The sequence below is a fragment of the Oryza glaberrima genome, chromosome 2 (genome assembly GCF_000147395.1).
Source record: "Oryza glaberrima chromosome 2, OglaRS2, whole genome shotgun sequence".
NCBI lineage: Eukaryota > Viridiplantae > Streptophyta > Magnoliopsida > Poales > Poaceae > Oryza > Oryza glaberrima.
Window position 1 is genome coordinate 7,680,181 of NC_068327.1, and position 14,053 is coordinate 7,694,233.

General features: G+C 41.2%; 2 protein-coding genes across 2 annotated transcripts; one reads left to right on the forward strand and one right to left on the reverse strand.

Annotated features, from left to right (window-relative positions):
• The first annotated feature begins 5,772 nt into the window (after positions 1-5,772).
• LOC127762886 (peroxidase P7-like) lies at positions 5,773-6,915 on the forward strand. Its single transcript, XM_052287414.1, has one exon. The coding sequence runs from the start codon at positions 5,798-5,800 to the stop codon at positions 6,812-6,814; it is 1,017 nt and encodes a 338-aa protein (XP_052143374.1). The 5' UTR covers positions 5,773-5,797; the 3' UTR covers positions 6,815-6,915.
• Positions 6,916-7,910: 995 nt separating this feature from the next.
• On the reverse strand, positions 7,911-11,788 carry LOC127761668 (thermospermine synthase ACAULIS5). Its single transcript, XM_052285993.1, has 10 exons — positions 11,410-11,788; positions 10,817-10,883; positions 10,470-10,564; positions 10,199-10,301; positions 9,872-9,960; positions 9,331-9,487; positions 9,149-9,224; positions 8,978-9,036; positions 8,697-8,833; positions 7,911-8,528 (listed from the first exon to the last, which is right to left on the reverse strand). The coding sequence occupies exons 1-10, from the start codon at positions 11,580-11,582 to the stop codon at positions 8,450-8,452; spliced, it is 1,035 nt and encodes a 344-aa protein (XP_052141953.1). The 5' UTR covers positions 11,583-11,788; the 3' UTR covers positions 7,911-8,449.
• Between the last annotated feature and the right edge of the window lie 2,265 nt (positions 11,789-14,053).

The following is a 14,053-nucleotide window of genomic DNA, read 5'->3' on the forward strand; positions in this document are numbered from 1 at the left end:
GGGCTAAGTTTAGGACAGCTCATTTTTGCCATGTTTCATGCAATTTGCTTCTATGGTTTGGAAGATATCAGCTGAGAACCGAAGGGGACATAATCCATTATTTCTCTTCTTCCTGCTGTTATACCTCTTATTAGTTGTCATGGTTGATATTGGTGATGCCAAGTATGTAATTTGATGATACAACTGTTGTTATGATTTGCCTCTAGATGTTTTACAGAAGACTTCATTTGTACCCATTGTTTATTATAGTAGAAGCCTAGAGTGGATCGTTGGTTCCATGGTGTTTTACTCCTCACATCGAGGAGTTTTTTCCTCGTAAATCATCGTGTTTTGTGTACATGTGTTTATTGTTGTTTCGCTACTGATTTGCTAGTTGAAACTATATATCCTCAAAGTTCGTGGCAAGATGAAAGGTTGATTGTGTGAAATATATTTATCAGTTGGTGAATTGTTGTTTTGAACATTGAAATTTATTTGGTTCAACCCCAACATTATTTCAAAGGCCACTGCATAAACACACGTGGGCCCGTTCTTATCCCAGTTAGTACTATCGTTTGTGAATTCGGAATCCTATTTTGTTCGCGCTTCCTGCACGACAAGTGCTATTATGTTTTTTATGAGACCGTGTCTGTTTTGTTTCTAGGATTCCAATGTATATTCCCTTAATTCCACCATTTAGTGTTATGCGATTCTAGAAATCGGGGTGAGGCGATCGTGATGTAATAGCAACCAATGTCACGAGCCATAACGCTCAAAGATTAAACATACAAAATGTCACGATTGTAACTAAGTAGTAGTTTTTTTCGTTACAAAAGCACGGGCACTCTTTCTAGTAATATAAAATCTATTAACTTATTAATGGAATAGAAAAAAGAACCTCCATGTTCGTTCTCACGGTTTAGAAATTCTCATATTAATCGGAGAAAAAGAAAAACAGAGTCCATATAGAAATACAATTTAGAAATAGTTGAAATTCGGAATTAAAAAACAAGGAATATTGGAAGAGGAGAAGTCCATATAAAAATACAATTAACAAATAATAGAAATTTGGAAATAAAAATAAGGAATATTAGAAGCAGAGTATAGAGTCCATATAGAAATACAATTAAGAAATAATAGAAATTCGTAATTAAAAATAAGGAATATTAGAAGTATAGTATAGAGTCCATATAGAAATACAATTAAAAAATAATAGAAATTCGGAATTAAAAATAAGAAATATTAGAAGTAGAGTATAGTGTCCATATAGAAATACAATTAAGAAATAATAGAAATTCGAAATTAAAAATAAGGAATATTACAAGTAGAGTATAGAGTCCATATAGAAATACAATTAAGAAATAATAGAAATTCAGAATTAAAAATAAGGAATATTAGAAGTAGAGTATAGTGTCCATATAGAAATACAATTAAGAAATAATAGAAATTCGGAATTAAAAATAAGGAATATTAGAAGTAGAGTATAGTGTCCATATAGAAATACAATTAAGAATTAATAGAAATTCAGAATTAAAAATAAGGAATATTAGAATTAGAGTAAAAAGGAGTCTCCGCGTTCGCTCGCACGGCCTAAAATTCTCATATTAATCGAAGAAAAAGAAAAACATAGTCCATATAGAAATACAATTAAGAAATAATAGAAATTCGAAATTAAAAATAAGGAACATTAGAAGTAGAGTATAGAGTCCATATAGAAATTCGGAATTAAAATTAAGGAATATTAGAAGTAGAGTATAGAGTCCATATAGAAATACAATTAAGAATTAATAGAAATTCGAAATTAAAAATAAGAAATATTAGAAGTAGAGTATAGAGTCTATATATGAATTTAAAACTAACTAAAATTCGGAATAAACATAATAAAATTAAAAGTAAAGTTTAGAGTTCGTATAAAAATACAATTTACAAATAACTAAAATTTGAAATTAAAAAAATACATGGAAAGAAGTGTCTAAAGTCAATATAGGAATACAATTTAGAAGTAACTGAAATTCGAAATTAAAAATTAAAGAATATTGAAAGATGAGTTTGGATTCTACATAGAAATCCAATTAGAAATAATAAAAATTCAGAATTAAAAATAAATAATATTGGAAGAAGAGCCTAGAGTCTATATAGAAATACAATTTACAGCTAACAAAAATTTGGAATTAAAAAAAGAAATATTGAATGACGAGTCCGAGTCCATATAGGAATATAATTTACAAATAACTAAAATTTGATATTAAAAATAATTAATAACTAACACGTATATAAAATACAATATGAATATTACACATTAGTAGTTTCGTAAAGTTAGTACAAAATTTAAAATTATGTTGTCATTTAATATATTTGAATAATACGTTGAGAAAACATATATCTTATTATATAAGAGAAAATATAATGATGCTAGCGCAGGCCACTATACTGGTTACTATAATTTAAAATGCTTAAAACTTAACAATAGTTTTATACGTCAAAGAGGTAACCTCACAATCAAATGAAAAAGTAACTACACATATGATTCAGAACCAACCAAATAATACCTTATATACATAGGAGCATTTACACTATACCACTGTGGCTGTATACACGGTGTAGAAGCCGGGTTTTATATATTTCTATTATCTAAATAAAATTTACGCTATACCAGCCAACGGACGTCTCATGCTATTCAGTCTGGTCTTGGTTGATCTAGGTACGGACAGCCAAACAGACCCAATTGTATCGAGCTAGCCAGGGCAAACCCAAACTGAGAATCAGAGAGGTATGAGCAGATCGGGCAGTCGACCAAGCAAAGCCCATGTCCATATGCTGATCTGCACGCGCGGGTGGGGAATTGCTACAGCGGCGTACGCGCCAAGGAAAAAGAGCTGGCGAGCACTCCCTCTTGTTAGTCTTAAGTAATTATATTAGTTAATATACTTATATAGTAATTAGAAAAGATTCTGAAAATTTTTTTGGAAGATTTTTTTACTAACAAATTGAAAATTTTTGAAGTTAGATTTGAAAACTTTCGATTTAAGTTTCAAATTTTAAAGTCAAATTTTAAAAACTTTCAACTCAGATTCGAAAACTTCAACTTGAGATTTGAAAACTTTTAACTCGAGAATCGATATTTGAAAACTTTCAAATCCGGATTTGAAAATTTTGAAAACTTTGAACTTGAGATTTGAAAATTTTCAACTCGAGATTTGAAAACTTTCAACTCGAGATTCGAAAACTTTCAAGTCCGGATTTGAAAATTTTGAAAACTTTCAACTTGAGATTTGAAAATTTTCAACTCGAGATTTGAAAACTTTCAACTCGAGATTCGAAAACTTTCAAGTCTAGATTTGAAAAAAAATGAAAATTTTCAACTTAGATTCGAAAATTTTCACTCGAGATTTGAAAATTTGCTAGATTTGAAAATTTTCAAGTCAATATTTAAAAACTTTCAACTCAAAACATATAAAAAACACGTGTGCTAAAAGATTAAAAAAAGTAATATGAAAAAAGCGCAAAAAAAAAGAAAAGAAAACACGAAAAGAAAAAACACAGAAGAGAAAACGGAAAAACTGGCGCCAGCGGAAAAAAAATTCTAGCGCGCGCGTGGGCCTTGTGGGCCGGGATAGCAAAACCGGCGCGGGTATGCGGCTGCCCGGATTGATGCATATTGGCGGTTGGCGCAACAGCTTCGCGCGCGTAAACCGCGTCTCGACTACCGAGCGAGCCCCAACGGAATACGGACGCCATGATCAACTCTTGGGATATCTCCGCCTCGGCGCGCCAACGCCACCATCCAGGCATCCATCCATCCATCCCCCTGCGCGGCGCGTAGCCACAGCTCGATCGGCCGCCTTCCGGCCATCTCGTCTCGTGCGCGCACAGCCGCACAGTCGTCGTCGTGGATCGGTGGATGAGGAGGAAACCTTCGCTCGCGCGCAGCCTCTCGCGACGTCGGCGCGTCGTACGTGCCGGAACTTGCTCGCGCTGCGGCTGCGCAGCCAGCCACGACGGTTCATCGGTTCGTTCATGAGCGAATCCCATGCGCAACGCAATAATGAGAATATGAGATGGATCGTCACGGTCACAGGCTGCTGCAACAAACAAACAAACCCTCTGTTTGCGCCTACATTATCAGGGGCTTGTGCAATTGTGAATGCCAAACTGCCAACTACATATGTTGCCGTTCTGCACCGGCTGACCCATGACGTAACTCCATGAGGCCGTGACCAAAGGCCCAAATACTGATCGAGTTTTATGGTCCAAACAAGCCCACTTTACCTGGACATGGCGTGACGATGCCATGACCATATTTAAGGGCCTTTTGAGAGCTTTTAGCCGGTGCAGCTTCTCCTAAAAATCAAAAGCTCCCGTAAACGGTTTAGCTTTTGGTCCAAATTTTAAGAAGCTGTAGTTATAAAATCCAGAAAATAAATTAGAAGACAGAAGCTGGGAAACCCAGCTTTTTCATATTCTCATAAGCTGATTCTCAGAAGGTGGCTACCAACCAGCTGCATCTCACATCTCATAATCTTAAGCTTCTCAAATAGGCTCTAAGCCTCATCTCTAGTGCAAGAGACCATGGTTGCCTTGGATGTTTTTTTTTTTTGAAATGAGGTTGCCTTGGAGGTTAGAGTATCTTCAAAAGAGTAGTTAAATAGCTCTCTAAGCTAAATTTTAATAAGTACAAAAAAAATCCTTTAACAGCCCCTCCAACCGGTTGGCCAAGCCATTCGGCTGGCCAAATCTGACAATTGCACACTCGCTGAGTAACAGGTGGCCCCATACATCTTCGTTCCTAATTCCTTCTCTCTCTCCTCCAGAATCCTTCATTGTTGTTGACCTTTAGCATCGACCAACATACCTCTAGCGCCATTCATCAACTACACCTCACTCTCTGGCGCGTCTGCCTCACCTTCCCATTGATGCGGTGCCCATATTCAAATGCGGAGCAAAGGGCGATAACGGAGTAGCAGTTGGCGCAAGGTGCCAAATCGGCAACCCTAGGGGGGGGGGAAACGAGGATCTAACTGTTTGATGAGGATGGCCCATCCACCAACGGTGGTGATCCCCATTAGTCGGCTCGCCGGTGTTGCAATCGCCCCACCTCCTGGCTAGTACCCTAGTGTCTGTCGTCGTCGCTGTGCCTGTCCAAACGTGGAGAGAGGTGGGTGGGATGGGTAGGGAGAGAAGGAGGAAGAAGCATATAGATGTTGTTAAATTGAGAAGTGTAATAGAAAGGTTGTTGACGTGAAAGGTAAATTTAACTCTCTATTTTTTAGCGAGCTAGTTAAATAGATATTTGAAGAAGTCAGATGGAGATGCTCAAACATAGTTGATTGGCACTGGCACACGGCATGTGTTCTCTCGAACCTACACTTGATGAGTCGCCACATGGAAAACGCAACAGCAGCACTAGTGCTAACTTGTTACTACTACGACAAAAGCAGATAGAGCCGGAAATGGAGTAGAAGCAAAGAAAACACCACTCGATCTCTTAGCCTTAGCTCAGCTCGTCACGTTCACGTCCCAACCCCAAGTTATTACTACACCACACCTCATCAACATGTACACTCCTATGTAGGTCAGCAGCTTGGCTCGCTCGCGTCGGACGCCAGATCGATCCATCCATCGATCAACCGAGCACAAGAGCAGCCCACGACGCGACCCATTCCGCGTGCGGTCAACCGACCGCAGCCATGGCCCGCTGCCTCCTTCCCTCCTCCCATCCCTCCCTACAATAAATGCTTTCCCGCCACTACAAATACCACCACCTCGATCGTCGCCGCCGCGCGCCACCCCGACGCGGCACGCCAAGTTCTCCGCGACAATGGCGGCAATGTCTGCTTCGGGCCGGAGGGTCTTCTTGCTCGGTGCCCTTCTGCTCGTCGCCGTCTCTTGCCATGGCGGCTTTGGCGGCGTCGGCGTGGCGGAGGGTTTGTCGACGAGGTACTATGCTAAGACGTGCCCCGCCGTGGAGTCCGTCGTTCGGTCGGTGATGGCGCGGGCGGTGGCGGCGGACCGGCGCATGGGCGCGTCCGTGCTCAGGCTCTTCTTCCACGACTGCTTCGTGAACGGCTGCGACGGGTCCGTCCTGCTCGACGACGCGCCGCCGGGGTTCACCGGGGAGAAGGGCGCCGGCGCGAACGCCGGCTCCGCGCGCGGGTTCGAGGTGGTGGACGCGGCGAAGGCGCGGGTGGAGGCGGCGTGCCGCGCCACCGTGTCGTGCGCCGACGTGCTCGCGCTCGCCGCGCGCGACGCCGTGGCGCTCCTCGGCGGGCCGACGTGGCCCGTGAGGCTGGGACGGAAGGACGCCCGCACGGCGAGCCAGGCCGCGGCGAACGGCAACCTCCCCGGTCCGGTGTCAAGCCTCACCTCGCTGCTCGCCACGTTCGCCGCCAAGGGCCTTTCGGCGCGCGACATGACGGCGCTGTCGGGTGCGCACACGGTGGGGCGCGCCCGGTGCGCCACGTTCCGCGGCCGCGTCAACGGCGGCGACGCCAACGTGAACGCCACCTTCGCCGCCCAGCTCCGGCGCCTGTGCCCCGCGGGCACCGGCGGCGACGGCAACCTCGCGCCGCTGGACGCCGAGACGCCCAACGTGTTCGACAACGGCTACTTCCGCGAGCTGACGAAGCAGCGCGGGCTGCTGCACTCGGACCAGGAGCTGTTCGCCGCCGGCGGCGGCGGCAGGTCGTCGTCGCAGGACGCGCTGGTGCGGAAGTACGCCGGCAACGGGGCGGAGTTCGCGAGGGACTTCGCCAAGGCGATGGTTAAGATGGGGAACCTCGCGCCGGCCGCCGGGACGCCGGTGGAGGTCAGGCTCAACTGCCGGAAGCCCAACTAGACACACACTAATTACATGTTACTAAACAGTACACTAGGACATGGTTACGATTAAATTAAACCATCATATATATATATATATATACACTACAAACATATAGTTCGTCGTTAATTTGTATACGTAAATTTATATATATTCTGTTGATTTGTTGTTTGTACTTGACATCAACTTTTGATCGGGACGCGTCGGTCGCGTGGGGGGCCAAAGCTTGGGTCTGCATTCTGCAATTAGACACGTACCACTACTACAGGGTCGCGCGTTGCGGCTCGCGGACAGCTAATGTCGGCGGCGTACGGGGGAATGCATCGATCTGCATGGCATCACGGAGACACCACACGTACGTCGTGGCCCGTGTCGCAGGCTCGCAGCGCATCGCATCGCATCACACGGCTGTCGCGGGTGCGGGCGGCTGGGCGGTGGGAGGGGTTGAGGTCGGTCGGCCACGGCAAGGGAAAACCGCGTGAAGGGGGAGTACGCGCGCGGCTGGATCAAAATAGGTTGGGGTTTGTCCATGGGCCGGGAGATTACGGCCCGGTCAGGGAGTTTCTTGCCTGGAAGAAAAAGTCCATTTTGAATTCATATAGGAGCCAAATCTGATTCACTATTAAAATCGTGCAAAAGGAACGAGTTTGGATTTATATAGTTGTAGCTTCAAATGCAATGTTACTGTACACACATTGTATTTAAGTACATTGTATTTGGGTGTGTGTGTTTGAGAGTGGGGGAAAGAAGAAGCTTGAGAAGATAGGTAAAACAAGATGAACCATTATTGTGATTAATTGAGTATTAACTATTTTTAACTTGAAAAATAGATTAATGTGATTTCTCAAAACATCTTTTATATGTATATATTTTTTAAAAATATCATTTAACAGTTCAGGTAGTGTGTGCGTGAAATACAAAAGAGTTTTTGGGCCTCATATTTTCGCTTATGCTTATACTTATCAGCCAAATCTTGAATTTTCAACCTTAAATACGAAGCTGATTTTGAGGTTTTTTTTTTATCGAAGTTTATTTTTCAGCGTTCGCTTTTAGATCGCTAAGAACACGTATATAAAAGTTTTATTCACAAATTATTTTTCGTTTGCAAATAGAATAAGCGAAACGATGGCTCCATTTCTCTCTGCCCTGCCAAACGCAGCCTAATATATATGTGTGTTAATGTATCAAGACCTTTTCAGTCTTTTCTTACCCTCTTGTACAGCCTAGCAGTGAACAAGTTCAATCTCCAAAAAGTCATCTCTTCTCCCAATTCCCAAAAGTTAACAATCATGCCACCAGATAGATATATGCGGTCTGCTTGTCAAGAGAGCTACCATTCATTTACGCTGAACAAAAAGAGTGAAACATGCACATGCATGGAGAGCATTATATAGTTTTTATTCCATTCTAGTTCTTTTTCAGTTCTTTCCTCGCCTCACGTAGGAAAACAAAGGCGAAAAAAGTTCTTCACAAAGTTGCATCGATCACTTGTTCTTTTTTCTGTTCTCGATCGGTTGATCTGGAGATCTAGTAGCTAACTGATCAATCTCAGACTTGCTATCCACACTTGTGCATCTCGACCTCTTAAGTTGGAAAATAGCTACTAATTTATCACCATTTTGCTCAGGTGTTTATGCGTGTAAGATATGGGATTCAAGCACAACGTGCCCTTCCATGTCCGTAGATGAACCTTGCATCATCCTCGGTGTACACATGCGTCTCATTCAACAGCCTGCGAGTATTATTTTTACAAGGAAAAAGAAAAGAAATTACAGTTCAGTCAGTGCAATGTTCTGAATATCTTTTCACTTAAGCATCGATGCCACCTGCATCTTTCACGTGTTGCTGAAAATAAGTATAGTAGTTTTTTTTACAGTGATCTTTACTGATAGTTACTTACGACTGGTAAACGCTCTTGTTCAATATGGTAGAGGAAATGAGGGACTCCCCACTCAAGTACACCAGCTCCCCATCTATCCTCTCCTTGATCCTCTCATTGATTTGCTGAGCATTCATGCTAAATGGATAATCTGATGCCTACATACAAAAGGAATAATAGGAAGAAGAATAGCAACGGATTAATTAATTGATGCTAGCAGAAAGGAAAACCATCTAAAAAGAATAGAAAGGGAACTGAACTTTTCAGTAAGTAATATTGTAATAAGGTGGCTAGCTACATACCATGACCCAGCCCCAGGTGTCAGCAAAGGATGGCACATGAGCAGTGTATGCTTTGACATCTGTGGTATGATATGATTAACAAATGCATCATCAGAATCACAAAAACAAAATCACCCCATGCATATAGCAAAAAATATAATTAAGGGAGTCTTTAATTGCTGGGCTACTCACACTTGAAGACATGCCTGAGGGTGTTGTAGATGGAGGAGAAGACCTCCTTGTGGGTCAGAACGCCGGCTGGCCCTGCCTGTCAACAGCCAAAACAACTGTCAGTAAAAACGCTAAAAATTCAGAGAAGTTCAGAGTTCAGTCAAATAACTAGGCAAAGAGTTGATGAAAAATTATATACGTACCTGGGTGACGAAGACGCCGCGGTCGTTGAGCTTGGGCTTGACGATGTGTTGGTAGAATGACTTGGTGTAGAGCTGGTAGCAGGGGCCCCCCTCCACTGGGTCAGCCAAGTCTCCCACTATCACGTCGAACTTCTCCCTACTCTTCTCCAGCTCCGCCCTGCATGCAAATGCATATAAGCACACACCGATCAAGAAAACATACATACACATGAATACATGATGCTGATTCATTTTCAGTTTGCAGCATTAATATGGTCGTTCTTTTTTTTTTTTTCAGATTAAGATACAGATTTTATCTCGATTTTCATTAACACGCTTTTAAATTGTTAACTGCTATATTTTGTACGAAAACTTTATACGTAGAAATTATTTTAAAATATCAGATAAATCTATTTTCTAACTTTATAATATTTAAAACTCAAGTAATCACATGTTAATGTTAATATAGTTTGTTTCATACTCTAATTTTATCGTCATCTTTAATAGAGAACACTAGTATGTCCACCACCTGACCACCTTCTATATATGATTTGGTACATACCTGGCGTCGTTGATGATGAGGCAGAGCTTGTCGCTGGCGAAGGCGTCCCAGTTGACGGTCAGGTACGTCCGGCAGAAGTCCACCACCTCCTGCTTAATATAATTATCATCACGCACCCACGCATATGCGTTCATTCAGAGAAACAAAACAACAGTTTAATTTATGAATCTATTACTTCCTCCATATTCATATTATAAGACTTTTTAGCATTGTCAATATTTATATATATATTAACGAATCTAGACATATAAAGTCTTATAATCTGAAACGGAAATAGTACTGCATATATATCAATCAACGGTGCAATCTAGATCGATCATCGAGTACCTGGTCGATGTCGCACATGACGACCCTGTGGACGGTGTTGTGCCGGAGCACCTCCCTCGCCGCGGAACCCTCGCCGCCTCCCATGATGAACACCGTCTTTGGGCTGCACGTACGCACCTTCGAGAGATTAGAATCCATTTTATTATATATACTTGCATGTCTAAAGAATCTGGATTAGTGTTTGACTAGAATCGGAGGTAGTCGTTAATATATTTCGAGATGAAGGAAGTAGCTGTGAGATCATTGATTGCGCAATGGTAATTTGACGTACTTGGGATGGAAGAGGAGGGGAGGGTGTATGAGGGACTCATGGTAGATGAACTCGTCCACCTCTGTGCTCTGCATCTTCCCATCGATTATTAGAGCCTGGTAGAAAAAGGGTGTCATATCAGTGTTCTAGTTACATACTCTCTCCATTTTTAAAAATAGCAAACTAGTACTAAAATATATTTTTCTAACTAGTACTAGGTTAATATATTTTAAAACGAAGGGAGTACTAAATTACACCACACAAGTTGATGTTACGAAACAAGAATAGAAATGATATATATAGGACTTCTGTGTTTCTTTTTTTTAAAAAAAAAGAAAGAAAAAAGAGAGGCAGAAATGGACAGATACCTTGCCAAAATGCTTTGTATCAATGAGAGCGATCTCCTGGTACTTGCTTGCTCCCCGGTGCAACACACTTTCACATCACCAGAAAATTAGGCAAAGCACATCATCTCTCACATGGCAACAAAATGCATAGATTGAAAGAGACACCTATATATCTCGTTAATTACTCAATTTAGTACTCCGATTACTGAAATTATAAGTTTCTACATTTGTAGGCATTGTCCTGGGACCTCTATCTGAAATTTTTGCTTTATTTTGACAGTCAACGATAACACAAACTCTTTGTGATGCATGCATGATAGTAATAATTAATATACAGGTACTCCATCGTTTTAGATTATAAGTCATTTCAACTTTGGTTAAAATCAAGCTACTTCAAGTTTAACTAGGTTTGTAGACAAATATAGTAATATTTACAATATCAAATTAGTTTCATTAAATCAACAATTAAATATATTTTCATAATATACTTGTCTTGAGTTAAAAATGTTACTACTTTTTTCTATAAACTTAATTAAAGTTGAAGCAGTTTGACTTTGATAAAAATCAAAACGATTTATAATATAAAACGGAGGGAGTAGTATAAATTAATTTACCTGTTGAGAGCGTAGCAGAGCTTGAGGTCGTCGTCGATCTCCTCCTCGTACCACTTGCTCTCCTCCTCCCTCTGCTGCTGCTTCGGCGCCATGGACGACCTGTTATACCCGCTCATAACCTCGAATCCTCCGTTCATCTCACGCACTATCCCTTCCTGCACGGCCCCAACCATCTTTGCTCTTGCCGCTAGCTCTCTCAAGCTAAACTATCAGCAGCAGCAGCAGCAAGCTATAGCTAAGATCAAAGACGCAAATGCAATATTTTCAAGTTTAGTCAGGCTAGCTCGATCTCTCTCTCTCTGAACTTGGACTTGCACTTGCACAGTTGCACTTGGTATCTAGCAGAGATAGCGATATGTGTGGCAGTGAGGCTCAATGGTTCATAGGAGTATATATATAGGGGCAATGCAATGCAATGCAAAGCAAGGAGGCCGGCAAGCTGCTGTGGAGGAAGTGGACACAGGAGGCGACAAAAACAAATCCGGCTGGGGAAGCACAGTGATGACAGAAACAAATACTAATAAAGGAGTCGCATGCGGCATGATGGCGACGGCAGTGCTCAGATCCTCTGCCTCGAAATCCTCCTAGCTTACTCCAGGTTGAGTAGCCACAGTCCCATAGAGCTTCTTTTCTGACCTGACCAGCTTCTGCTTCTGCATCTCGGATTAACTGAAGAGCTCCTTAGAGCAGGTACAATAAGCAGACTATAAGCCAGCTATAAACATATTTTAAAGAGTTAAAATAAAAGAGAGAAGAGCAGCAGGCTACAGATCTGTAGTCAGCTGCAGCACGGACTCTAAGACGTAATGTGTGTATGACAGGTGGGACCATGTATTAATAGTATAGTAAACAACTATTGTATGAGTTGGCTATTAAATTGGCTATAAATGGTTTGGAGCTAGCAGTTGGCTATACTGTTAACCTTGCTCTTAGCTACATTATGGCATTAACATCAGATGAAAGATTGTCTTGGACAATCTTTATATATATATATATATATATATATATATATATATATATATATATATAATATATATATATATATATATATATAGGAAAATTATATGCTACTACCGGGAGTAACTACTCCCACCTTATCCAGCTCACTAATTCAGAGTTTAGGTGCCGTCCGGTATTTTCGTGGGATACAAATCTTTTTGAATGCATGCTACTTAAACTAGCTAATTAAAAACGAGCAGAAGATGTCACCATCAACTAACTAAAATTAGTATATCACTTGTATGTTTCTTTTGCTAGCATGTTAATGTCAACTAACTAAGTTCGTTTGCATGCAACTAACGAATAATAAATAATTTCAACAAATAAACAATTTAGTTAATTGTTTAAATAAAATAACCAAGCTAAGAACTGGTTATTGGATCATAACCTGACCCATTAAGAGGAGGGAGTAACTACTCCCGGTAGTAGGAAATAGGTGTCCTATATATATATATATACACTCTCTCAAATTGTTTCTTAACTTTTGGTAACTGCTGATCTCCTTGGTCGTAAATATTTGGCGTTCACAAATGATTCGGTTAAACTTTTCAAGCCTTTGACCATCAGTAGCCTCTCAAATGCTAATTTTTCATAAAACAAAAACATCATGCATATATTTGCCTCGAAAGTTATTATCTTTATCAAAGAATCTTTTATAAAAGGGCAGAAAGTTAATGCATTTCATTATAGAGTTCATAAGGAAAATTAGGAAAAAAAACTTACTAGTAGCATGATTAATTAACGAAAACCTCCACCAACAAATGAAAACACCAACTCCATCAAAAGATGTCACGGGTTTCTCCCGCACATCACCAAATACCCTAAGCAAGCGAATTAGGATGGGCCAAGGTGATACATGTAAGTAGAAAACTCCAACAAAATGACATTTTGTGATCTAAAATAGATCTAGGTACACACCCAAACAACTCCCCTAAGTCGGAAGGAGGTAAAAACGCCATAGCAACGTGTCCAATGAGATGAACAGTGCCCACAAAAATCATACTGGTACCAACAAGCCAAACAATGCTTTTGTCTAAGACGCTTACCCAACCACCAAACCCATGAGGAAAGTCACCAATTTTTTGTCTCACACCCCATGTTGGTTAACATGGCCACCACTGTCAACACCACGCTAGAAGAGCATTAACAACCACGACCACAGCTTCTATATCACCACAACAACATTGGCTTCACAAATGTCATTGTTGCTAAGCTCAATGACCAATGCAACAACTCCGACTCCTCGTAGCAGGTCACACCCAACACAAGGCATCATTTGCAACCATGCACAATCATAGAATGAAACAACATATCCCTTACTAATTGTTGTGTAGCCACACCACTTGACACTATTTGCGCACTAGGGGTCAGGTTTGTTCCTAGCCACTAGTCGCTAAACCACTGATGTAAATGTTTGACTATTCTTGTCCAAGTTGACATCCACCACCGTACCATGTCACGGAGCTCCCCACATCCGGATCTGGAAGCCAGGGTTCACTGTATCGGCTTAGGGCTTTTGATCGGGGGTCACCGAAATCCCGAAATTTTGAAAATTTCGGTCCAAAATTTTTGAAATTTTGAACAAAATTTAGTTGAATTTGAACAAATATTACCCAAATTCATGAAAAAATTGAAAAATTTTGGC

What these genes read in the sequence shown, in the direction of transcription:
- LOC127762886 (XM_052287414.1), top strand. Translation starts at nt 5,798, where the DNA reads ATGGCGGCAATGTCTGCTTCGGGCCGGAGGGTCTTCTTGCTCGGTGCC.
- LOC127761668 (XM_052285993.1), bottom strand. Translation starts at nt 11,582, where the DNA reads ATGGTTGGGGCCGTGCAGGAAGGGATAGTGCGTGAGATGAACGGAGGA. An exon ending in ATACAAAGCATTTTGGCAAG is followed by an intron (nt 10,565 to 10,816) that starts GTATCTGTCCAT and finishes TTTTTCTACCAG; the next exon opens with GCTCTAATAATCGATGGGAA. An exon ending in ACACCTGGGGCTGGGTCATG is followed by an intron (nt 8,834 to 8,977) that starts GTATGTAGCTAG and finishes TTTTGTATGTAG; the next exon opens with GCATCAGATTATCCATTTAG.